The sequence below is a fragment of the Dasypus novemcinctus genome, chromosome 2 (genome assembly GCF_030445035.2).
Source record: "Dasypus novemcinctus isolate mDasNov1 chromosome 2, mDasNov1.1.hap2, whole genome shotgun sequence".
Classification (NCBI taxonomy): Eukaryota; Metazoa; Chordata; class Mammalia; order Cingulata; family Dasypodidae; genus Dasypus; species Dasypus novemcinctus.
Window position 1 is genome coordinate 68,425,218 of NC_080674.1, and position 27,159 is coordinate 68,452,376.

The following is a 27,159-nucleotide window of genomic DNA, read 5'->3' on the forward strand; positions in this document are numbered from 1 at the left end:
ACCTAGTGGTTTTGTTTCATGGCTCTTCTGTGATATTTGGTTCAACTTATTATCTTTAAAATTGCCCAGGTTATATTATGAAAATGGGGCCAGGTATTCACTATTGATACACAAGTTCAATTAAACGAGTATGGGAATGCGAGACTCCAAAAGGCATTTTTTTCTTCTTGCTGTTTCCCAGCCAGCCAGTAGATGGCACTGTTTGGTTACTCTTTCCAGGGAGATAGCTCTTTCAGCCTCTACTTCTCTGTAATTCAGGTATGACCAAAGCTGAGATTCAAAGTGGGCTCTACATGCCAAACTCACTGAAGAGAAACCTCTCTCTGCCCTCCACTGCACCCTCCCTTTTCCCAGGGAAGATGTCTGTTCTTCTCTCAATTGACTACAGTGAGCCATGGGTTTTATAGGTTATTATGATCATAAGGATGGGGGATGGGTGCCGTTTCTGGCCACAGGGCCTAGTAACTCATGATTTCCATATTGGCTTATTCGTTTCTCTGTTCCTTGCCCTCCTGGAGGATACGCAACACTCTCCTGGCTTGCAGGTCCCCAAACCAGCTCCCTTGGACAAGCTTTCTTTGATGAGAGAGTTAGCCCTGCCTACCTACTCCAATGCCATCTTCCCAGAAGTCTACTCACAATATATTTTGTTGTTGTTGTTGTTTTGTTTTTAGAGCTGCCCAATGGTATTTTTTTTTTGTGAGCATTTATTTTTTTAAAGATACATAGATCACAAAAAATGTTACACTAAAAAAACACAAGAGGTTGCCACATACCCCACACCCCACCCTACCGTACCCCATTCCTTCCACATCAACAACCTCTGTGATTGTTGTGGCACATTCATTGCATTTGGTGAATACATTTTGGAGCAGTGCTGTACCATGTGGATTAGAGTTTACATTGTAGTTTACACTCTCCCCCAGTCCGTTCAGTGGGTTATGGCAGGATATATAATGTCCAGCATCTATCCCTGTAATATCATTTAGGACAACTCCAAGTCCTGAAAATGCCCCCACATCTCATCTCCTCTTCCCTCTCCCTGGCCTCAGCATCGACCCTGGCCACTGTCTCCCCATCAATGATACAGTTTCTTCCATTGCTAGAGTCACAATAACTATAGTAGAATACCAGTAAGTCCACTCTAATCCATATTTTATTCCTCCATCCTGTGGACCCTGGGATGGTGATGTCCACTCCACCTCTATATTGAGAGGGATCTTAGACCCCCATGGTTGATGAATGTGATTCTCTTGCTTGTGCACTCTTGGTTCCCTGTTGTGGTGGTTGACCATCTTCACCTCTCTGTTAGCTGACCTGGATAAGTCCAATGAACAGGAGGAAAGTAGGAGTTGCAAATCTGCTGAGGCTCAGGGCCCAGCTGGCACATGAACTGTGAGATTCAAATCTTCTGGGTATACACCAACCCAGCGTCAACCACAAGTTTAGTAAAAGTGACAAAAGAAGCATGTATAGAAAGATCACATCTGAGTCCAACTCCAATATATTTTAATGTGAGGTACCATTGTTGAATTACCTCATAGTATCCCATACTTGTTCATAGAACTGACTATAATATAATTGTAACTAAATAATTGTATATTTAACTGGCAGGAGGAAAACCTGTATGCTAAGGAGTTTTGACAAATTGGGGTGAGAGTTGACTGGGGGCCCTGAATAAATGGGTATGTGCTGGATTTTATGGCCCTTTTTTTACTCCCTGTGATTCAATCCAATTTTTTTTATCCCTGAATTTCTCTGGTCTTTGGTGGTATATTAGTCAATGACAATAATTCTGTGTAATCACAGAATCTCAGTGGTAGACAACAAAAAGTATGTTTTACTTGCTCATGTGCCTGCAGCTCAGCTGGGGATTGGATTGTCTAGCCTGGCTTGGTTGGGTTTGCTTCCAGGTTGTTGTTTGGGTTCAGATCTCCTCCATGTGTCTGTCTTCCTCCTTGGACCAGCATCTACCCAAGGCATCATCTATTTCTGGTAAAAGGAGGGAGCATGGGAGTGCAAGTCCACTTGCATGGGCACACTTCAAGCTTTGTTGGTGTCATGGCTGCTAACTTTCTATTGACCAAAGCAAGTCACATGGTCAAGTCCAGATTCAAGGAGTGGAAAGTCCACTCCATCTACCATGACCCTTTAGCAAGAAGGTATGTGTAGAACATGATCAGAGGAGACTGGAAAAATTGGGACCAATAATTCAGTCTGTCATAGTTAGGATCTCCTTTTGTTTAAAAAAACAAAAACCAAAGCAACTTTTACACTAATAATATTTATATTTACCTCTATATTAACTATAAAAGTCATGTATGTTCAGCTTAGACAGTTTGGTAAATGCAATTTAAAACCTTAAAAACCCTAAAGCCCTTAATTTCACCATGCATAGACACCTATCTCCATTTAACATTTTGGTATTTCCTTTCCTAACCAAATTTTGGAATCTCTAAGGGTATTAGAGTAAAGGAAAAACAATGCCTTTTTTTTTTTTTTTTTTTTTTTTGCAGTACTGGCATTTAAACATTAGACTCAGAGCTTGCTGTGACCTTCACTGTGTAGGTATTTTGGGAGGCTGATGGTGTTTTCTGTCTTCAGCCTGTAGCTTGCTAAGTAAGCACATAGGAGCATCGTGTTAACATTGACTGAGCTTTGAAGCCCCCTGAGGGGTAGAACAGCATTATTCTAATCATTATACAGTCCCTTAGGTCTGGCCTTGATGTGGCAAAGTACCTGACAGTTCACAGCCAGGAAGCTGCAGAATGAGGGGCAGAACTTCAGTATCTTGAATCCGGGCTTCTTGATATGTAAATGTTTGCCCTGAACCATGGTACAGATGTATGTGGCAGCTTTAACAGTCAGAAAATGAAGTCGTTGTTTTCAAAAGGTATTTGGGTTGTTTGGAATGTAAAAGAAAGAAGTATCTATATATGTATATAGCATGCACATAATAACAAGAAATTGCGTTTATATATTGTATAAATAGAATTTTAAAAACTCAGTATTATGATATTTTATATTGTGTAAAAAAAATGTGAGCTTTTTCTTTCTTGGACTATGGAAATCAATTTGGAATAACAACTGAAGATTTTTTAAAAAGAGGTATTTCTGAGTAAATTTTATTTTGGGGGAAAGGAAAAAAATAAAACAATCCCAGAAAACATTCTTTTCTTTAAAATTAAACTATGGGTCAGTGTCTTTGAGCACTATGTAGCACTTAATAAGTTTATTGTCCTAAATTCTCTAGGTTAGTGGACAATTCTGAAAGAATGCAGATGAAAGCTAATTTACATAAAACCTAGCTGTTTTATAGGTAGCACTGGCATTTAATAAATATTACACCTAGGTATAACCTAAGATCTCTAGATTTCCTCATTTTTGTGATTCTATTGAAGGAGTGCCTATATAACACTGTGTGTTAGATAATGCTAGGTGCTGTAACAAACAGCCAAAAATGACCAATTACCAATAAATACCAACTATTTAACATAATAGTTGTTTATTTCTTGCTCATTTAACAGGCTAAAGTAGGTATTTTGGACCCACAGGGAGCTTTCTTCTTCATGGTATTCAGGGACTCTCATTCCTTCAATCTCTGATTTTGCTGCTCCTTATATATTTGAGATACTATGCTTTCAGCTGGTGAGATGTTAACAGAAAGAGAGAAGAAGCCCTCCTCGTTTTCTTTAAACTCTCAGCCTGGAAGAGACACACCTCATTTCCTTTCTCATTTTTTTGACTTGTTCCAGTCATATGGTCATAGCTGAAATCAGGACTGGTGGAGGTCAGGGGGGAACTAGGAAATAGGGTCTCTGTTTGGACCATTGCCTTTGAGTAACTCCATGAGATGGCACTTAGTTAAGTTGGGAAAGACTGAAGAGAAATAGGTTTTAAAGAAACATAAGATGTGATTAACTAAGTTTGAATATGTAACATTTGAAAAGCCTAGAAAACATGCTAAATAGGGGCGTCAAGTAGGATAATGTGTAGAATCACAGAAGTGGAAATAACTGTGTTTTGAGAAGGAAAGCCTGGCCGATTATATTGGCTATGTCTGTGAGAGTCAGTAAGGTGACACCAGGAAAATGTCATAGGAGCCTGCAATATGGTCACTGGTATCATTGCGGAAAGCAGTTATGTGTGGATGGAAGTTAGCGTGGAGTGGGTCAAGAGCAAATGAGCAAATGGTAATTAAGGAATTAGAGGCAGTTGGAGTCATGAGCTCTTTTGAGAAGTAGTGCTGTAGAAAGGAGTAGAGAAAGAAGGTGCTAGCTGGAAGGGGGTCATGAGTCAGGGGAGAGCCATCTTAGCATGAGGATGATGGCCAAGGAAAGAGAGGCGGTATAGCCAGAGGAGCTACATTGGAGGAAGGGAGCAGGGACATCTAATCCCCTACAAAGGGGTTGGCATTTTATAGGAGGAAGGGCACTTATTCCTTTGTCACAGGAGGAAGGAGAAGAAAATGGCTGCACAAGCAGGTAGTTTATATAGAGCCTGTAGCAGTTTGATATAGTTATGAATTCCAAAATAGATACTGGAGTATGTTTGTAAACTGGTCTTTTCCTCTGGGCATATTAGATTATATTGGATTCAATATAATATAACTTGATTATTTAATCAAGTAAACATCTTGTGCCAGTAGGGTGTTGAGTTCCTTTCCCTTGGTGGGTGGGGACTCATAGATAAAAAACATGGCAAAGGACAGGGTGGAAGGTTTTTAATGTTGGAGTTTTGATGTTGGAGTTTGATGCCGAAGTCTTAAGCTGGAGCCCCGGGAAGTAAGCACACAGAGGAAAGAGAAGCAAGCCCTGGGAAGAGAGGAACCCAAGAAGCCTGAGCCCTGACAGACGTCAGCAGCCATCTTGCTCCAACATATGGAAATAGACTTTGGCGAGGGAAGTAACCTATGCTTTATGGTGTGGTATCTGTAAGCTCCTACCCGAAATAAATACCCTTTATAGAAGTTAACAAATTTCTAGTATTTTGCATCAGCACCCCTTTGGCTGACTAACAGAGCCAGTGGCTTTTTTTTACTCAGTCCGTTAAGAAGTGCCTGAGTTGGGGCCGGGGAGGGTTATATGGAATTGAGAAGTGAGGGAAGTATGACATATAGTCTTGGAGACTAGGAAGGAGAGTTATAAATGTAGTGAGATTTCTTGGAAGCATTGACAACCCAGTGAAGATCTAGATCATAAATTCAGAGTGGAGCCCACCCACACATTTTAGAAGGTTAAGGCACCAGAGAAAATTGAGGCTTCCTGGGCACATTGGTTCCACAGAACATAGCAGAGAGGTAGAGAGTCAAAGAGGTGTGTGGAGAGGGTAGAGCTTGGCTTTGTAAGGAGGAGAGAAAGGTTTGGTATCCAGGGTGGGATTTTTCAGGGCCACTGGAAGATGCCTGATAAAAAGAAGGACCTGAGCTTGTCAAGGTGGCATTGGGGAATGGGTCAAGTTTGACTCAGCCAGCCCCTGAATGCTGACTGCTGACTGAAAGGTTAACATTTTGAAATTTGGCAAATTTTGAAACTTTTAAAGGGCAAAAACCTTTACACATTTCGTGTGTGTGTGTTTTTTTTTTTTTAAATAAATGGTGCTGTCATGTAATACTCCCTGATTTGGGTTCTTGGCTCTCAACCAATGTACTAAAAACTAAAAGAAAAACAGATTCACAGATAATTCACATTTAAGGTTTTACTAGCTTAAAAACATCCTGCTTCAATTTATTTTACTATTTCACAATAATTATAAAATTTCTACATCAAAGGCATATAACTGGGGGCTGGAATTCTTTTAAAGTTGCCTTAGCATTCTGTTTTAGAACTTGTAAAATTATGTAGTTCATCAAAAATAGTTTACGTAGCTGGAAAATGTCTCTACCTGTTTTTCTGAGCAACCAAGCTATAAAGAGGCAACTCCATTTGCTACTTCTTCCTGGTGAGAGTGTATGATTTTAAGACTTTGAAACCATGTACTGTATTCACTGCTTCTGTGTCAGTTTATGTCATGAATATTTTGTTTGCTATCTAGGTGTCCTGATTAGAAGATGAAAATGTTGGCATATTTTTTAAGTGTTTGCAGTTTTTCTTCGTCAAAGTGGAAGGATCTCATGAGACCAGAACTTAATGGGACACGCAGCTGTTGGCCAGTTCCTTTGGCAGATGCTGCCTCCCGGTGGCTTTCTGGCAGGGAGCCTTCTGCTGTACCTCATCTCCCGTGCAGATGGTCTAGCCTATGAATCATTGCTTTCTCAGACGTGCTCATCTGCTGGTTCCCAGACCCCGAGTCACCTGCTGCTTAGGAATTGCCAAGGGGCTACCTCGTTGAGAACCAGGCTACAGATTCCTCTTTGAAGCCCAAAGCTCTCCTTCAGGTATTCTGCACCAACAAAACCACCCCAAGAGGTGAGGCTATCAGGCAGGATGGCAGAATTAATTAAGGAAGGAACTAAATGAGCACTTGAAGAATCAAACTCTATATTGCTCTTACATGGAGAGTCGGGTAAGAGACTGCTTGCTTTGATGTATGGGTGAGCTCCACAGAGGGCTGGGAGTCAGGTTAGATCAGCACATCTGGCTAATCAGAAATCTGTTTTATAACCTGCACCAGATAACGTTTGAAGGACCTAAAGCTTAGCCCTGAGTGTTAGATAAGAACAGATATCTTTGGTAGGCAGCCTAGTTTCTCTTAAGTTTCCCGAAGCTCCTTCTATGGAACAAAAGATGGGCTTCAGTCACTGTTGAGGTAGACTTTTCAAGATTGCTAGGCAGGAAAATCAGATGTATATTCAAACACACCTAAACCATTATCAGTTACAAAATAAGTTGGCTCTCTTGACCTTCAGCTGGGTATGTATGTTGGAAGTGGCAAACCGAATCCAGTAACTGAAATTATTCAGAGTACCCCATAGAATAGAGTGTCTTGCTTTCATTTACGCTTTTTGCTGGCATTGTGTAAAAGTTGTGTCTAAATATATTTCTATAAGGAGGCTGTCTATACCAGTTAGGCTAATGAAGAAACATAACAGCAACAAAGAGTTGTGGAGTATTAGGCTCTACAAAGTGCTAGGCTTCTCTCTCTTTTTATTATTTCTTGTCTTCTATTATGATTCTGTAAGTTTTGGTCCTTCCTTAGAGAGAAATGAACTTCTTGAATCATGTATCAAAAATTCAAGTTGCTTGTTCTAAAATTCCCTTAGACTTAGAAACTCTTCAGTGATCTGAAGGCAGTTATCAAGAGGTTGAATTTCTCTAAAGGGTATAATCACGTTCCACTTTATTTTCTTTCCACTGTGCTTTTTTTTCTTTTTCCCAATACTTTCCTGAAAATCTCTTTCATTCTGATAGAACACAGTGAGACTTGGGCTGAGCTGGCCATAGTTTTCCCATGCTTCATGCATTGTGTACTTTTAGGTTCTTAAAAGCATGCTGATTCAGAGCACATCTTTTCAGTTCCTTAATTGTATAGATTATAAGAGATGAAGTGGTTTTAGCTCCCTATGCATCTTTTAGGGTAATATAAGGAAGCCACAAAATTTGAATTGATTGTATTAAAAGCATGAAATATAAACTTGCATAATAGAAGAGCATTCGTATTTCCTATTAAATCCCACATATGACACTCTTGGGGAGGGGGAGATGAGATTGGGCAAGGAACATGGTGGATAATGCCATTTCATGCTACTTTGGAACCCATGTACACAACTGACATAATGTAACTCCGGCTCTACAAATGACATTTTCTTAAGTACAATCAAACTGCAGTGCAGCTGTATAGTAGTACATGTCGGCTATGACTAGCTTATATGCTGTAATCAATAAATTCTACTGTATATGAAAGTCCTTTGGATAAGAGAAGCCCTGGGAGTGCAGTAGTGATCAAGGGAGATGTAGATTAGAAAGAAAATGGGATGCTTGAGTTAAATTGAATGGCTTTCTTGATATTTCTTACACTGTTATTTCAAGATGTAACAGGAAGGACATGAAGTGGAAGCCAGAGTCCCAGGCTCTAGACGTCACTGTCTACATAGGCATACGTTTGTTTCTGGTTCTTGGTTTCCTCATCTGTAAAATGAGTAGGTTGTACCTGATACTCTCAAAGCCCCTTTGAGCCTCAGTAATAAATCATTTTTAGCTATCAAGGTGAGAGGGAGGAGAAGTCTTTGGGGAGACAGGTTTTCCTTTATTTTTCTTTCACTTTCCACACCTTGTCTCACACAACCCCCCCACCCCAACATTCTCTCCATTGTTACTCAAGGAAGCCCATCTCCTCCCATAGAGCAAGGGTAGTGTCCTGTCACTTTCCTCTGAAACTGAGCATGCCAGGCCATCTATCCCTTGCTTAAAACTCATATTCAGTGGCTGATCAAAGATCAGGAATGTAGAAGTTTGTTTTTTTGAAATTTCCTTGATGGAAACTGAAAATGAAGCTGATTTTATGTCAACTCCGCAGGGAAACAAAGCATGCAAAGAAATGCAAATGCCACCAATTGGGAAGTTTAAAGATTTACAAAAATTAGTGTTTCTGATATATTAATGGCTCTGGTGGTAGTAGCCTGCATTTGTCATTGTCATGTTCCATTGTCATTCAAGTACTTAATCAACACATATTGTCAAGGCTAAATTTATTTTCCTGTGTCTGCCTAGCCAGATAATTTCTCTGTTCTTTGACAGAGCTTCCTCAGGGTCCTGCCTCATACCAGGACTGCAGTGAGAGCTGAGGGTAGGTCCTGTCCTTTTTTTAAACTCACTGCTGTCCTACTCACTGGGGATAAAACTTTTGAGAAGAGAGAACAATTTCATGTAAATGTCTGTTTCCCTTTTTCTGCATAAGAAGACATGTGAAGTTGTGATCTCTGTAGATCAGCACAGCAACAAATTAGGCTTTAGAAGAATTTTGCTTAAGGTAGCAAAGGGTCCAGCTTCCAGCTCTCTGTAAAGGACAGGCATATACATGTTACATGGCATACATGGGCAGTGATTATGTGTTTCAAATGTGCATGCACACACCACATTTTTCCCTGGGTTTTTAGAGTGTCTCATAATGGTGGATGTGTCTGCATTTTCCCACTGAATTACTCTGAAGGACAGATAACACTTACTTTTGTCATTGTCCTGTTATTAAAACCTCTGAGACAAGTTTCTCTGAGTTCAGAACAAGGAAAAAGGGTTGAGATTGGTGTAAAAATTAAAATCTGTCTTTTATTAAAGAATGAGTGCTAAGTCACCTACTGTATTTCTGTCATTGCCTTGGTTGCCAGGAATCTCAGTACAAAAGCATTTTGTTGGTTTTGGTTTTCCTCCATTTCTCTAGCTTATGGTTCTGTGGTATATATAAACAGCATAAAAAATAGGGAAAAAATACACAACCAGGTGGTAAGACCCCATCTTAGGCATCTAAAACAGGGCAATGAAGCTTATGATTTCTAATGTCCTTTCCTTTATTCAAATTCTATTCCAAACACCTTCATCATCCATCATCCTATTTTTTCTTTTCTTAAGGAATAGATCACTTCTACTTTATATGAGTACTTATTATCCCTTTTGCTTGTTTATAAGTTCTTTCAGGACTTTTTTCTCTGTCCTCAAAACAAAGCTCTCTCTATTAAAAACACTAAATTCTCAGTAAATAGGGTTGTCAGATGAAATATAGAATGCTCAGTTAAATTTGAGTTTCAGATGAGCAACCTTTTTTTTCTTTTTTAAAGGATAATTATATCCCATTCATATTGGGGACAAACCTATACTAAAAAGTATTTGTTGTTTATGAGAAATTCAAATTTACTTGAGGGTCCACCTGTATTTCCATTTGTTAGATCTGACAACTCTATAAGTAAATAAGGAATGGATTTGTACCCAGGGGTTATGCTAGACATGTTTTCTTATAAGTATGTGCTTGGTATAAAAGGTAAGGAGTTAGAGGCCTTTTACAAAATTAGTACAATATCGTTTTCTTAAATTTTTTCCCTTTTGCTGCTTAGTCATTGGAGACAAGACCATCTTTGTCGACGACCTCAAGCAGTTCTGATATACTCTTTGACATGTAAAAATTCGCATGCAAACCCCCCTCCCCCCTCCAGTTGCTTTCCGTGATTAAAATAATAGAGCGTTAATGCACTTAATGGAATGGCTAGAAGACCATGATAAGACACTCAGTTGTGAGAGATAACCTTTTGAAGGGTGATTGGTACATTCAAACAGCTGTGTTTTCTCACCTCTGCACCACAGAGCATGGAATCTCCATAAGCATGGTTGGAGAAAAAAGCAATGTTAAGCAGCCTAGTAAGACTGTTACTCTTATGGAACTTTCAGAAGTCATCAGTGGCTAAATAATAGACCAGAAATGGAAAGGCTGAATTCCAGCTCTACAATGGACAATTTCCAAGCAGTACTAAGTGGATCATGATACTGATCTTGGCTTTGATTTTTCTCTTCTTAAAAACAAGGGCAAGTTCATATGATGGTCTTTAAGTCACTTAGCAATTTGTTAGAATTTAAGGGCAGAGAGTTGCATATTGGAAAACAATACTTCCTATGTTCTGTTGCTTTCAAACCAGGTAGAATGGATAGTAACTAACTTTCCTGCATGTTATACAGTCCCATTCCTACTTTAAGATCTCTCTCCCTTAGAAATAGGGGTCTTTAACAATTTGCCATTCAGAGGCCTCTAGAGAGATCTATTATGTGGTATTTTTAATGAAGGAATTTTATTGATAAATATTAATAAAGCATAAATCCACCCAAATTGACAATCAGTGTATAATTTGGTGTAATCACGTATTTGTGCATTCATCACTTTAATCATTCTTAGAGCACTTTGATTATTCCAATAATAATAAAAAACAAGCAAACAAAACTCATCACTTCTTAATCTCTCTGTGGTTCCCCTGGCATATGTAGCTGCTATGCTCTTTCTCTCTAGCATATTGGTATTTATATTTTGTAAAAACAGTCTTATATATGCAATATCACCCATATTTGTGCTTTACGTGAGGTTTTACTATCTTATACAGTCCCATGTTACAGTTTTAGCTTTCCTTCTAGTAAGACAAATGACTTTAGCCTTTTTCAACCACTGTCATACGCACACAATAGCTCTGCTACTTACAAACACCATGATATGCTTTCACCATTTCTATTTATTTCCAAAGATTTTATTATGTGTTATTTTTGAAGGCAAATTTTATAGTTATGTTCTAGATTTCTTGCTTATACACTAATAGATATCAACAAGCATTTAAGACAAAAATACTGTATTCCTTAGGGAGTGTACATAGACATTGTTTTTGGAGAGGAAGAATTTGAAGCCCGTTGGAATACATCTGGCATAGAACTGTGAATTAGGTTGTATATAGGAGTTTTCTTATTAAAATAGAGAACCTGTTTGGAAATTTGGACTTCTTTGGAAATTTCTGCTAAAATCGTGCCACGGAGTTTATTTTATCTCTTCTATGGCTGCTTTTTATTCGTTTTGTTTTCCTTATAAAGCTCCTGGTTCCCAGCTCTTCCTTGGCCTCTGTCATAACTGTTTGGATATAGGGCAGTTGTCAGAAATGTCTGGTATCTCAGGACTGCCAGTGACGTTTAGGTGTATTAATCAAAGCATCTTAGTATGTGAAAGAAAGTTATTGAGTAGGAACTATAATTTTCTTTAAAAAGTAAAATACTAAGTGCAAGTTGTCCTCTGGTGTATTGAGGTTGATCAAAACTTACTTGGAAAATATACATTACATTTTGGAAGTGAAAGACTCTTGGACATGGTGTTTACAAGAGAAAATCAAAGCCAGGAGAAGTGACATGATCTTGGTATCAAATTTAACACCTTGGAGATTTGTCATTATGTTACCGGATTTTATCTAGGTTCTTGGCTATGCTGCAGAAATGAATTTCAAGAGCACACTAGGTGAGTTAGGCCAGTAATTTATTCAGGGAGTGAGGGAAGAGAGATGGGAGAAAATAACAGAACAGTGGTCCCAGGAAGAGAGGAAGGGAATGAAAACGGATGAAGAGGGCTGATTTACAAGCTACAATTCCCCATTATAGATGATAAATCCCAAGGTTTACTTGTGTGGCCACGTGGCAGAGGAAAAATGGCGAGGGCAGTGCACAGAGGGCAGGATGGGTCCGCAGGCAAGAGAGCAGGGTGAGAACGCACTCAGGCTTGGGCCTGGCTTTATAAACTACTAATTAGTCTACCCCTCTGCTAATGGCAGGGGAGGAGTTCCAGCTGTTTGCTCTTTTGATTGATTACTCCACCCATCAATCCCTAGTGAGGACCCAATGATAAAGTCCCTAGGGAACATCCGGGGCTTTTCTTTGCAACAGGAAGAAGTCTTTGTTCTGGATAGCAGAGTCCTGGGGGTGGGGGCCTTCCAGCAGCCATCTTGCGGTTACGGATGTCCACATGGACTCTGCCAGGTTCCAGATCTGTCTATTAATTCCCTATCTTACTAGCCTGCTTCACTTATGGCTGTAAAACAAACATTGAACCGAAGTTGAATCTTTTCCTAGGTTTGTGGAACTAAATGATAATGAAAACTTTTGATCCCTGAAAGAAATATAAATAGGAGACAAAACAAAGAGTTAATATGCAAAAATATAAGAACATGATTCTGTTCAACCTCAGTGGATTCTGTGTTTGCGATGTTGTGCTAGGTGCAATGTCGGGTTACAGAGACAGATGGGACACAGTCTTCATCGACACGGAGCTTACAATGTACTAGAACATAATGTGTAGAGGAATAAACAACACTCTGCTTGCATGTACCATATACAGAAACATATGCTGTCATGGGTAAGGTCGGGCTAGTAGCACCTCTGGTTGTGAACTAGATGCTGATGATACCAAAATGGGTCAGGTATCCTGAAGAGGGACCAGAACTACCACTGAGCAGAGAGTGTGTGTTCATCACTGTGCTGGGGGCACTTAATGTGTTAATTATGATCATTTCACTAGAGGTGAATGGAAGCTTGGAGAGGGAAAGTATTAATAATTAATCCAGGGTTTCCAGCTAATGAATGGTGAAATAAGAATGTAAACTCGGGTCTAACTGGTTTCCGACTTGCTGCTCCTGAATCTTCCTGAGGATTGGAAAGAGAACCAGTTATTCCCAAAGTGCCCAGTGCTACAGTTAATTCTATCCAGTTTGAAGGTTAATAACAAGGTGAGTGTCCTTACCAGGAAGAGTTGTTTAGCAATGGAAAGTAGAGATGATAAGCTATTATTTATTGAGTGCCTCCTATTTGTTAGATGATATAATAGACTCTTTATAGACTTTCTAAGTTAGTCCTCATGATCACCCCATGAGGTAGGTATTGTCCGTGTTTTGCAGAACATTTACAAGAAACAGGCTTAGAGAAGTTAAAGTCTAACCAAGTTTATATAGCTAGTACATGGTAGTAGTTAGGGTCAAAATTAGAATTTGAATCATGTTACAGGGCTTGAATTCAACAGTTTGGGTTTCATGGGTTTAATAATTGAGGGTATTTTTCAAGAATCTGGAGAGGGCAGTGAATAGGTAGGATGGATTGGTATTTTGGATGGAATTGCACTAATTGCAAAGGTAGGTGGAGCAAGGAGTAACGGTGGAGGAGGAAGAAATGACTCTTATTCATCTGATTATTCTTTTGAAGAGGGAAGGACACTGGTCCTTGGGGATATTTTAGAGGGCTGTAGAGAAGGCAGATGGGGAGGAAAAGGAGAAGGAGGAAAGGAGAACAGGGAGCTGACAAGTAGTTTAACAGCTGCTCCATACGTCCACAAACTGGCTCGGAGAAAAAATGGTTCTATTTGTTTGCCATTTCCTTCCATATATCTTGCCAGCAGCATTCATCAATATCTGTCATTTCCCAAGGGGTTTAAACATGTCTAGCAATTCATTCTACTGAATTATATTTCAATACATGGGTGGAAGGAGGCCAGATTGCAGATGTTGACTCTGACCTGCACCCCAGCGTCACTTAGACAGAGCTCTACCACCCTGCTCCTGGAGGGCACTCAGCAAACAGACACAAGCAGCACTGCTTGGTGTCAGATTCCTGTGACTATGTTCTCATTAGAGTAGGCTCTTTTGCATAGTTCCTTAAAAATCAATTTTAAATTGTTGCATTAGCAGTTGGTCTATGCGGCTGGGGCTTAGAGCCAAACCTTTATTTTTTTATAAGAATTTTAAGTTCAGATAACCAGCATCTGAAGACAAGTCACCTTGACAGTGTGGGTGTGGCTGGCTGGGGTAGGCCTTGATGCAGAATGGGAGAATTTGCTTGCTGGGGGTGCACCAAAAGGCAGAATAATAGGAACATTGCAGTTTACCAAGCTCTATCTCATACGTTAACTCATTTGATCCTAACATGTGCCCTTACTAGAATTTGACCCAGAGTGATAATCTTGGTGGATGAGAAAAAATCATTCCTTCTTTAAGAACAAGCTAAGCAAAGGTAAATAGAAAGGCCAAAATATATTCCTCACTAGGTGTCGCTCTGAATTGTTTGCATTTTAAAATATAATGTGCCTTGGCATTGCTGCCCTTGTATCATACAATGATGAGAGTAACAATGGTAGTTGTGATTGAGGGAGAAAAGACCCCTGATGTTTGAATTACCTTACCCTATTACACATCCCCCAATTTTTTTTTTTCAATTTAAATCTGCAGTGACCGTTGACTTGTCAGTGGCAGCTGGAAATTCTGCTCTGTAGCCTTTACAGAAGGCTTTGGTTTCTCATATTGAGACATGTGCATTTTCCTGTTATTCAATTACACTGATATTGATATGGTGCTAGATCAATTACACTGATATTGATATGGTGCTTTAGTGGCTCCTAAAAACATTTGTCATGTGCCAATATTGCCCTAAAAAGACTGTTACCTTCTGATACCCACTCTCCTTGCTCGAAACTTCCCTTTCAAAGAATTCCCCTAATTTTTTCAGCAGGCCCTTGTGGAGGTCATCTTGACCCTGTCATTTTACGTTAAATAGAGAATGTTGGTGCTAATATTCTAAAATGTTAAATTGGGCAGCTCTGGTAGATTTGAACCTTGCATCAAAACAGTAGGTTAGAGACTGCTGCATTGGGCAGTTAATTTGATTAGGACCCATAATGTCCCATTGGCATCACTGTGCCCTGATTCCCAGCCTACCAAAAGACATGCATGCTGTCTTGCTTCAGCGTTCAGTTTCCTTGTCAATTAGCAATCACTGGCTAGTAGGCAGTTATGTCTTCAGGGACTTAGTGTCAAGGCTATGCTTTAGACTTCGCTTGTGTGAGTAAACAGTCTTCACATTTTTTTTTTTAAGGCTAGAACATCAGCTTAATGTAGGAGTCTGTGAACTTCTGGTCACAGGTCTGTTGGTTTTTTCCAATTATATTTATTTATGCCATTAAGAAGAATGATTTAGCAGCATTTGTCAATGCTGTCTAGGTATATTCTTCTGCAGTAGGGACAAGAAATTGGAAGTCAGTCACCCATGTGAGAGAGAAGATGGAAAGAACTCTGTCTCTATGTTGTAGCAGCACAGCTGAAGATGAATAAAGGGAGGCTGTAATTGCCTGTGAGCACAAAAGTCACCATGACGGGAGAACAAATGTTTAGAAGTGTGCAATGGGGCATAGAAGAAGAATATTGTGATGATGATGGAGTACATTTTAGGGCAGTGGCTGCTGCCTCATGGATTCTGTGGCGTTCAGCCAGTGACTTATCATGGTTTTTACCCTTTCCCCATTTCCAGGTTTGGAAGATTCTTGATAAATTCAGTACCTCTGACTGGTGAACAATTCTAAGGGTTTAAGTTATTAAATGAAGTTGGCAAAAGCAGATGCTGATGTCATTTAATGGGAATACTTCCTTATGGACAGTGAAAAGAACCCCTTAATTTTTTCCTCCAGAAGGTGCAATGGTTTGGGCTAGCAAGAAAAGTTTTAGTGGGCAGCGAAATGGTGGGAATGCTCCCCCTCCCACTTTAGTGTTAGGTGTGAGCCTCAGCCTTAGTTGATAGATGCTAATTTTCTCACTCTCCCTTCCTCATGTGGCTCCCCCAGCTCCCCAAAACCCTTGGGAGCAACGCATCAGCTACCTCAGCTTCTCTTTGTCCTTGGTTGCTTCCTTGGAGGAATGAACTAACTTCTTGAGAGTACTTGTGTAATTGATCACCAGAGGCTGTATCTAAAGAGTAGTTTCTTTGGTGACTACAAAATCTTACTTTCACTCTGATGTCCTGTTTGTAGTCTAAGGGAAATGAGCCAAAATGTAAGACTGTGGACTGACTGGTAAATCTATGTTGTACTTAGGTGATATGGAACAGTTTTTTACTGGAAGTTTTGAAATGAAGTCAAGTACCACTGTTCCTCAAAGATAAAGTAGGTCTCTAGAGGCTATGTTTAATTCTTTCTATAGCCGTTCTACTAAAATTATCACTGACCTGGTATTTTCCTACTTCAGAGGGATAGTTCTTGCTTTGGGGTGCTTTGAAAGCATGTATCTCATGTTTGAAAGCATGCATTTATGGAGTTTCTGCTTCTTGTTTCTTGGAATTTAGGGTGGAAATGAAGGGTGTAGGTACATATCTCAGTTAAGACTCCATTTGTAGTCTAGTTGGAATTAATGCACCAATCTGGTTCTCAGACATATCTTAATTCTAATGTATAACCTTAAAAGGTTGCACACTTCCCAGTCTTATCTGTTAAGTAGAAGCCCCAGGACCAAAACAGTAGCAATAACCTGTAAAAGCAAACAAAATAACCCACACTCTTATGGTTGCAACTTGACAAGTCCTTGTATCATTCCGGCCAGTTGATTCCAGCTTTACTATGGACCTTTATTTATTGTCTCTAAATTGCTAGTTATGTCAGTAGAAAATATTTAATGCATGTTTTAATAAACATATTGGAATTTTAGATTTTTGTTTCTAAAGATCACAGACCTCATCAAAGATCTAGTTTTAACAACCAGCTTGATTCAGTATTAAAATACAGCATCCAGATTGTTAGGCAAGCTCACCTCTCATACAACAAATTGCGAATGGTTTTATCCATTAATTTATACCCTGTGCAGCTGAATAATGCAGTTGACAGATGCTAATTTTCTTAAATTGTAGGCAGCAAATGATGCATGAATACAACAGCAACACACTTTTTAGAGGCTCTTGGTAGTCATCAGAAAGCGAATTTATATAAAGTTTGATGTAATCACTACCAACTATGGCACAGTATTAGTGCCTTCTAATGACTGCCTTAAATCCATCTGTTGTCCCCTTTCCCCTATTAACACTAATGGCAGAGTAGACAGAAATAAAATGTCCCATGTGTTGCTAACAGATCCTACAATTTGTAACGTTCTTATGATTCCTGAGGACTGGACTCAATCCAAGAATAATGACACCAAAAGTCACATTTCATTGTGTTGTTTATAACTGCTCACTAATTTATTTACTTTTTTCCAGTGGTTTAACAAAACTTTATTTCTTGTTTACCTTATAATTCAATGTGTGATGGGTGGCTCTTTGTATTTTTATTATTATATGTGTTAAGTTTACATTACTGAGTGTTCCTTCTATGATGTAGTTTCTTTTTAGAATTTTACCTCAACCCATTAAGTTTACCCATGTTTTACAGTTGAAGATCCTGAAACTTGGAGATATTCATCATATAAGTGATGGAATCAGTTTTGGGGATCAGAATTTAACTCAACAGTCTGACTTTAGAGTCCACCACAACTATAGCAATTAATTTTTTAGTTATCGGCAGAGACTTTTGCAATCCGTTAGATTGGAAGAGGGTGTAAGGTAAGTATAGGACCTAAAGCCAAACCAGTTTTTGAACATTGGGTTAGGCCCTGTTGAGGTAACAGAAGAAGTGAAAGCACACCTTTGATCTTGTTACCAGGATTGGGTTTACACATGAGATAGCAACAAATACAGTGCATGTGGTAGTGTTCAACTGAGTGATTTCAGAGGGCAAGATGGCATGCATGCCTCACTAACAGGTACCATGGGCCCTGCTTACCTTTGTGCCTTGTGAGATCTAACAAAGTGTGGCTCAAAATGTATCGAGAAGGGAAGTGGCTCAGGTTCCCTTCTCTCTGCTTCCTCAGTCCTGGTTCTGGTTGAGAGTCTAACTTCCTATCTGAAACACCCCAGTCTCACTGAGCCGGGATCTTAGTGCATGAAATTCCTGGAATTGCCCCTGCTTCTGTTCCACCCTCCCACTGGTGAAGAAGGAGACTTTTTTGGTCATAGCAGCTGTGACATGCTGGGACTGTAATGAGGTTCCTAGTGGTTCCTCTCTGCTCCCATTCCTCACTGAACCTCCCCCCTGGCCACTTGCTTCTCTACCTAGAATGCTTGCAGTGCCCCTGCCATACCCAGATACCTCTCTGATGTAAGCCTTAGAAACTACCACTGTGAGTGGTGGGAAGGATATGCTCCTCACTGGTTTACCATGTTAGAATATGGAACATACTTTTTGATAGGAATCACTACAAGCAATTTTTAAAAATATTGTATACAGAAGTTAATACAGAACAAGTCACTGCAACCCCGTATACCTACCAACTGGCTTTATCAAAGTTTAATATTTGCTGCATTCTTCAGAAACTTAAAATTAAGTTAAACTTTTAAGCTCTGCAAACAGACCTCATTATTCCCTGCAGATACTTTTATAAATAATAAAATATTACAGATCTAGGGTACCCTCCTAGGACCCATTCCCCATTTTCCCTGCTCAGAGAAAGCTACAATTCTGAATTTGTTGTTTATCATTTCCATGAAGAAATATTCTTTATTTCAGTATTCATTTCTTTTGTGAGCTGGCCTAGAAACCCAATTACCATCTTTTATTTTGTTCCTTTGTTGGTGTGCCCATGAGAATGTGAATAGTAATAGTATATTGATGCTTGCCATGTCCCAGGTTGAGTGACTTAAGTGCATTAACACATATCTGCCAGCTTGTAAGATATTACCCCATTTTAGAGATGGGGCTACTGAGGCTTAGAAGTTAAATAAGGTATCCAACTACTACCTATGGCTACTAAGAACTGGCTTTCAGACCCATGCTTGTCTGATTCCAAGCCTGTAGTTTGAATTACTCTGTATTTTCTGTATTACAGTATTTTTTCTGTATGCAAAATATTTATTTTCTTATAAGTATACACTCTCCCTATCTTAACTTAAAACTTGTTTTCTCACCTAATCATATGTGATAAATATTTTCTTGTGTTAGAATTTTGGCTTTGGAGTCAGAATCCTGGGTTTTGCTCACTTGTTAGCTCTCTGACTATCCAATTACATAACCTCTCTGGACTTTAGAGCAATTTTATCTCTAATTTTATTTAAAGATAAAAATACTTCCCCTGTACTGTTGTTAGGCTGTTGCAGTACCTGGCATTTAGTAAGGACTCAGTATATTTTAGCTATTATGCGACATTTACAAGTGAAATTTAAGAAAAAAAAAAAACTATTCAGTTGTATTCTCCCTGTTTAGCCTTAACCAAATGTTCAAAAACATTTGATCCACTGCATTCTATTCAACAAACATTTATTGAGTATTTACTAAGTGCTAGGCCCTGTGCCAAGTACTAGGGATATAGAAACGAATAACCTATTTCTTTACTTCCAGGGGGTTATAGGTAGATAGTCTAATAATTTTCTAATAGAAGAAAAAGAATGATTTATAGAATTATTCCATGAACTTCAAGAAAATGGGTGTCCTTCAAATTTTCCATTATTGTATTAAATTTTCCACTTGTGTGTATAGCTACCCTTAGCTTTCTTTAAAACAACACATCGGAGATGGAATAGAATAGATTCTCTCCATCATAGAGACCCTGTCATCATGTATTTCTTCACCTCCCATCATGCCTTTCTTGGAGACATGAACAAAGAAAAATATAGAGCATAAAATATAGGAAAGAACACAAGAGGGTCAAAAATCTGTGGATTCAGGTATTTCAAAGTGGCGGTATTTTTAACAAGTGATGTCCTTCAAACAGTGAGTGTGATTTCTATGTTAAAGAAATCATTTATACATGTCATACTGATGATAACAGTCCTAAATGCACTCCACAGTATTCCTGTGCTTCATCATGAACATCCTGCCTTTAGGCCTAAAATGGGTGCAGATTTCCGAAAGCCTCTCTAGTTTCAAAATAAGACAAGGGTGGAAAAATAAAAAGTCTAGACTGTAAAGGTCACATACTGCACACAAAAATGTGTCTGGATCTTTCTGAAATGGTGACCAGAACTACGGAGGGTAATTATATTTGAATTTTCATGATAGTGTTTATGCTTTAAATGATATTTGCTATACTTATTTTCTCGGCAAAGGTCATAATCTATTATGTGTAGGGAAGCATAGCCAGTGACAAAAAATCAGCGTGATCCCATTTTTGTAAGAAAACATAAGTTATGAAAAGAAAAGTCTGGAGGGAAATCACTGAAATGTTGATAGTAATCATCTCTGGTTGAGATTACGGATGATTTTATTTTTTTCTTTATAGGTGTTTATGTTTCCTATTTGTGAGTGAAAAGAAACCAAACCTAGGGAAAAAGGATATTTTTCATTATTACTACTTTTATGGTATAGTAGCTAAAGTTTATTGACTGCTTTTTATGTTTCGGGAACTTTACTGAGTACTTTACTTACAAAATCCTTGAATCCCCTAACAACTTTATATGATAGATCCTATTATATCCATTTTAGAGATGTAAGGAACCAAGGCCAAGAAAGGTTGAATACCTTCTATTCCCAAGGTCATTCAGATACAGATTAAAATATCAAAATCAGGTTTTAGAACTTGTGCTTTCAGTCTTTCACTGTATAATAAGAGACTGAAAAAGCAATTTCAGCAAATTAAGAAGCCATTTTTCCTCTGCAATTAGATGTAAATCTTTAAAAGCATTTGGATTAAAGCCTTAGACCACTCAACATGGAGAATTATTTGAAGGTATCTCCAGTTCCCATGCTTTGATAATCCTGGTAGTAGCATGTGCAGTAAATGATATACTAGTTAACACCTCACAAAAGTTACTAAAGAATGGGATATGCTTGTGCGGTTCATGCACTGAAGGAAGAGAATGAGGCTCTTTCGTAAGAACCAGATCTGCTGTCTGCTGCAGGGGCACCAGCCATTCATGCTGCAGTCCCTCATGATTTCAGAGCAGATTGAAGGCGCAGTCTGACAGACGTGATTCTCCGATGGGATTTTGTGGGCTGCCTGACATCTCTTTGTTGTTCCTGTGTGTTTTCATTAATTGAACAAATATTCATTGAGCACCTACTTTGGCTAATCATTGCACTAGTATTGGGGCAAAGCAGATAAAAATCAAACATGGGCCCTGCTTTTACTGAGTTTTGTTACTATGTGAAATTCATGTCTACCTTCACTTTACTGAAGTCAGAAAGTCTCATTTCCTTTGTGTTGATACTCATCTAGTCCGTGTACCAAAGAAGCAATATAATATGAATGGGTTCACCTGTTTGACTTTTAAAAGCATAAGCATATATTTTAGAGTTCAAGTTTGATGGAAATTGCTCAGTGAACCTTGACTGACATTGATGTCCTGATTTATGCAAATGGTACCGTTCTGTAGATACGGTTGAATGGCCACCTTCCCTTGAAAGAAGCTGGGAGAAAGGAAGCCTTCCCATTTCACCTTAAAAGAGTTCCACTTCTTCCTTTTGTTGGTCATGATCTCCATTTTGTAGATTCATTTCTATTTGATTCCCAGATCACCACTGATATTAGATTTTTAAAAAAGTGTAAGTGCACACGTTTATTTCTATTCTTCTGAGAATGTTTTGTGTGTGAATATATATCCTCAACACAGTCCCATGGAACAGGCAGAGGTAATGAGACACTTCATCCTCTCCTGGCCAAAAGCTACAGATGAGGAAGATGAAGATGTTTTCTTGGGCTGATGTGGGCAATAATAGTCAGAACCGGCGACTTCATCTCCTGACTTAAATTCAAACAATTTTCCTGTTGCTATCAACAACTATAGTGACTACAGCATGGCAAAGTAATATAAAAGAAGGATGACCAAGAAGAGATCTGCCATTGCTGGGAAACTACTGCTCTGCAGCTTTCCACTTAGACTGTCTTCTCTTTCACCCCAACAGGGAGGTACCTCCTTCCAAACCCGGTGGCGGGGCAGGCCTGGCCATCTTCAGCGGAGACGTCCAACCTTTTGCGCATGCGCAGCCAGGCCCTGGGCCAGTCGGCGCCGTCGCTCACGGCCAGCCTGGTGAGTGATGTCGGGCTCTGCTGGGCAGCTCGATTGGGTGTGGTGAGCGGAGGGTACGGGTCTTCTCTAGTTCCCCACCTCCATGGGGAATGATTTCACTTAACCCAATTTAGCCTTCGGTATAGATTTAGCCGTGTGAAATTGCTGTCAGTGTGCTAACTATCCACGCTCTAATATGGGGTATTTCTCAACTTGGCATTGTGCATTTAACGTCCTTGTGTTCTCTTCTTTCCTCACTATTATGCTGGATTCCACCCTGCCCCCAGAAGAAATGAAAATATTTCTGGGCCTTTTATTTTGTCAACTTTTTACGTAAAAACAGTTTCAAGCTTACAGAAAAGTGGCAAAAATAAAACAGACGACTGGTTTATCCTTTAAATTCAACCATTTACATATTGCCCATTTGCTTTATCGTTTCCTTTCTCCTCCTATTTATATGTATGTATGTGTATATATAAATATTTGCACTTACATATGTATACAGATAGTTTTTTGATTGAGAGGAAGTTGTATATAGCATGGCCCTTGTTATAACTGGGCAGCTTGACTGGGTGTGGTTATCAACTCAGTAAGTTTCTTGGTGATGCAGCCTGTTTGTCCTACCCACTGTATTTCAGTTTTATCAACTGGCCTAATGATGTCCTTTATAGCATTTTCCCCGTCCAGAATAGGACCCAGTCTAGGGACTTATATTGCGTTTGATTGTTACATCTCTTTAGTCTCCTTTAATCTGGAATATTTCCTCAGCTTTTCTTTGTCTTTTTTTTGACATTTTTTAAGTATATACCTCCCCCCTTTTTGGAATATTCCTCATATTGCATTTGTCTGATTCTTCTTCACAGTTGGAATCAGATATTTGCATTTCAAGCCAGAATACATTAGAGCTGTGTCTTTTTCAGGACATCACATCTGCAGGCATACAATGTCCATCTGTCCATAATCAGTAGTATTTTGATTTCTCCATGTTTAATTTATAACTTTTTCTCTTGCAATGAATGAACAATCTGTGGGGAGACACTTTAGGGCCATGCAAACATCTTCCCACACTTTCCCACATTAACAACATCCTTCATTAGTGTGGTATATTTGTTACAATTGAACACGTATTGAAGAATTGCTACTAACTATGGACTATAGTTTACGTTATAGTTTATACTCTGTCCTGTGCAATTTTGTAGACTATGACAAAATATGTAATGGTCTGTATCCATCATTGAAATGTCATGCAGGACAATTCCAATGTCCTGAAAATGCCCCCATATTATACCTATTCTTCCCTCTCCCTCCCCTCAGTGCCTCTTGTGGTCACTGCCTTTATTATATCAATAATAAAAGTTCTTGAATTGATGGAATTATGAGTCTATAATAGAATAATGTCTATTTAGTCCATTGTTCATTCCCCAATCTTGAGGATTTGGGGATGGTGATGCCCACTCTGCTTCTGTTTGAGAGGGGGCTTAGATCTCATGGGGCAGATGGATGGAACTCTCTTGCTTGCAGTTGCAGACACACTCTGTTCCTTGGGATGGGTGTTGTCCATCATCATCTCTTTGTTAGTTGTCCTGGATGAGTCCAGTGAACTGGAGAGTAGGTGTTACAGAATCTGCTGAGATTCAGGGCTCAACTGGCACATGGGCGCAGAAGAGCTATGTGTAGGGAAACTATAAATGAGTCTAATTCTGTTACACTGGGGAGCATAAATTCCAAAGTAAGGCCCACTGACGGGATGCTGAATTCCTGAACTTGTCTGCCCTCCTTTTAGTATCTGGATGTCTCTACAGTCCTCAGGAGCCTACAAGTTTTGTTTTGTTTTTTAAAAAGATTTATTTATTTATTTATTTCTCTCCCCTCCCCCCACCCCAGTTGTCCTCTGTGTCTATTTGCTGCATGTTCTTCTTTGTGTTCTTCTTTGTTCGCTTCTGTTGTTGTCAGCGGCACTGGAAACTGTGTTTCTTTTTGTTGCATCAACTTGTTGTGTCAGCTCTCCCCGTGTGTGCGGCACCATTCCTGGGCAGGCTGAACTTTATTTTCACGCTGGGCAGCTCTCCTTATGGGGCGCACTCCTTGAGCGTGGGGCTCCCCTACACGGGGGACACCCCTGCGTGGCATGGCACTCTTTGTGCGCATCAGCACTGCGCGTGGGCCACCTCCACATGGGTCAAGGAGGCCCGGGGTTTGAACCATGGACCTCCCATGTGGTAGATGGACACCCTAACCACTGGGCCAAGTCCTCTTCCCCCTACAAGTTTTTATATGTCTAATGTATGCTTGAGAGCAAAACGAGAAATTCTAGATAACATATAGAGAAAATTTAGAAAAGTGCCTGGCACGTGGCAAGTCTCAATAAATGTTAGTAATACTAACATCTCTGTTGTTATGGTTAATATATCTTGGATAACCGTGGACACAGGGAAGCCAGAATGTGATTTTAACCATTTTCTACCAGACAGTGAAGATTTAAATAAAATTTAACCTTCACCATACCTTTCCTTTCAGAAGTTTTGTAATCACTATATTGTAGTCTAAGGAAATGTACTTGCAGGCTATTTGACCAAGTCTTCTTTCCCTACCTTCTGCCTTGCTAAGAGCAGTAGCAGCAACAGGAGGATAGGTGCCAGGCAGAGCATCGTTTTGATTTCTGTATTGTTCTACTCTGGTCTTCCCAGATTTCTGTGCCACATTGCCTATTTCAATATATACTCAAGTATATGTAATTACTTTTCCTGCTTTTAGTTCCCTTTGCAGAACCACTTGGCTAAAGATACATTAAAATTAATCTGTTTCATGTTTCTACCTTTGAATTAGACTACTTCTAAATGATATTGATTACTGCCTGGAAATTTATATGAACCAGCAGATGTGATAGAAAATGATACTGAAAGGATAGAAATCTATGTTACTAGAAATCTCTCTCTCTCTCCTGCTTCTTTTTCATTAACTTTCAAGCAAGCTGATGTTTCCGGAATAGCTTAACACAAGGTAACACACTTTACTCTGATCTTCTAGTGACTACCCCACTCCCTTCACTCTCTGCTGCAAAGTCATCCTTCCTCCTGACTCCCCCTAGAATTATCACAGTGCACCTTTGTTTTCCGTCTTTGTGTATATGCCTTCTGTTTCCCTACTAGACTGCAAGCTCCTTGAGAGCAAAATCCCTGTGTAATTGCCTTTCTACTACTCATTCCTTCTAGCACAATACCTTGCATGTAGGAGGCATTCAATAAATAATGTTGAAGGAAAGAATAATTATTCATGGGAAACTGAAAGATTGTTCTAGTTACAAGGTGAAAATGATGGTGTGATTTTGTATGTTGTAATGGGTCTCTTAACAAGACCATCCATCTAAAGCCTCTTTGGTTTTGCTGTTCAGTGTGTTTCCTACGAATGTGATTAGCCTAAAAGTGCATGTAATAATAAGCCACGTTCTGTTTACTTTCATACCACTGATCAAAAATTATGGTGACATAATTATGGAATGTTTATCTGTGTCCACATTCAAGGAAATTTCATTACTCTACTTTTAAGTGGTTATGTAGTCACACTGGTTTAATTTTTTGTGTGGATTCATAGAATAACTAAGTCAAAGCAATATGTGTGTTCAAGTGTCGAAGAATTGGGAAAATAAGGAATCAGAGTGGTTTATGTCTAAATGACAATAATAACACACTGGGTATAACAGAATTTCATGCTCAATCACAATGACAGACATTTTTGAAAAGTATAGACCCTCAATCCAAGTGGTATTAATATGCTATTAAGATATAAATGAAGGCCTCATGTTTGGTGAGTGTGGAATTTTATAGTGATTTTAATGCCATAGGCAAGCTTGAAGGTAATACTAACTACCTTCTCAAGGAGGAGATTAATTCCTAGCCCGAAGTATCTAGTTTTCCTTGGCAGAGCTAAATGTAGTTGTGCTCCCTCTTCCAGACACTTTGGGCATTTCAGATAAATGGCATGTTGCCAATTTATCCTAAGTAGCCTGGTAGCTGGCAGAATACATGCTCAGCCAGTGTCTGCCTGCTGGGACACCAGCCGGGAGTGCTGATGAAGTGTCAGATGTATACTTCATATACATTAATCTGAAGAGAGGAAAACTCATTTTCCCATTTGCTTCCTCCATCTTTCTGTCCCTCCCTACACACATGGGTAGTTTATCAAAGGAGTCAGAGTCGTCAAAATCAGGGGGATTTATATAGATGCTGCTTTCTAGCAAGAAAGATGGAAATTTCAGGAGGCAAAATAAGACCACTGGTAACTTATTTCTCTGTAGGAAAATAAGGTGTAAACCTTGATTACTAAAGTTTAGAAATGGTATATGTGACCGTCTCAAGAAATATTCATGCTTTTGTACTTTTTAGTAATGGATGGATGACAGAAAAACGGTGAACATTAATTTCTGGTATTTTTCTTAAAATTTTTTATTAGCTTTGAAGCATTGGCCTCATTGCTTTTATTTGTTTGAACTTCGCATTCCCACTTTTTCTCATTGTAGTCTTCCATGGCCATCCTGCTTATTCAAACTGTTCGCCATATTGCATGCTACACATCCCACCCTTAGTTCATTCGCCTCCATATCTTTATCACCTTCCAGTATACCATGTAATTTACTTATTTTGTTTATTATGTATCACCTATCACTCTAATGGAAGTTCCATGAGGATAGGGATATTTTTCCTGTTTTCTAATATATTTCCCCATGTCTAGAATAGAGCCTGGCACCTGATAGGTGCTCAATGAAGACTTGTTAAATGAATAAATGAATGAATTTCCTTTCCCCCTATTTCACTACTCTAGGACTGACCCATATTTGTTTCTTTGGGTTTATGTTATTTAGCCTGGTCAAGACCTGTTCTTCAATGAGAAGTTAACTGGGGAACTGTATTCAGGAATTACACTGTAATTGTTCAGTTGGACAGTG

The 27,159-nt window shown here is 39.2% G+C and overlaps 1 protein-coding gene across 4 annotated transcripts in view; it reads left to right on the top strand.

Annotated features, from left to right (window-relative positions):
* The window catches only part of MAST4 (microtubule associated serine/threonine kinase family member 4), a 632,991-nt gene that overhangs the window by 199,317 nt on the left and 406,515 nt on the right, over nt 1-27,159 (top strand). For all 4 annotated transcript variants that reach the window (XM_058309528.1, XM_071208385.1, XM_004465586.5 and 1 more), the window contains exon 3: nt 22,114-22,238. In XM_058309528.1, coding sequence (XP_058165511.1) covers nt 22,114-22,238 — 125 coding nt within the window. The remainder of the gene's footprint in view (nt 1-22,113; nt 22,239-27,159) is intronic.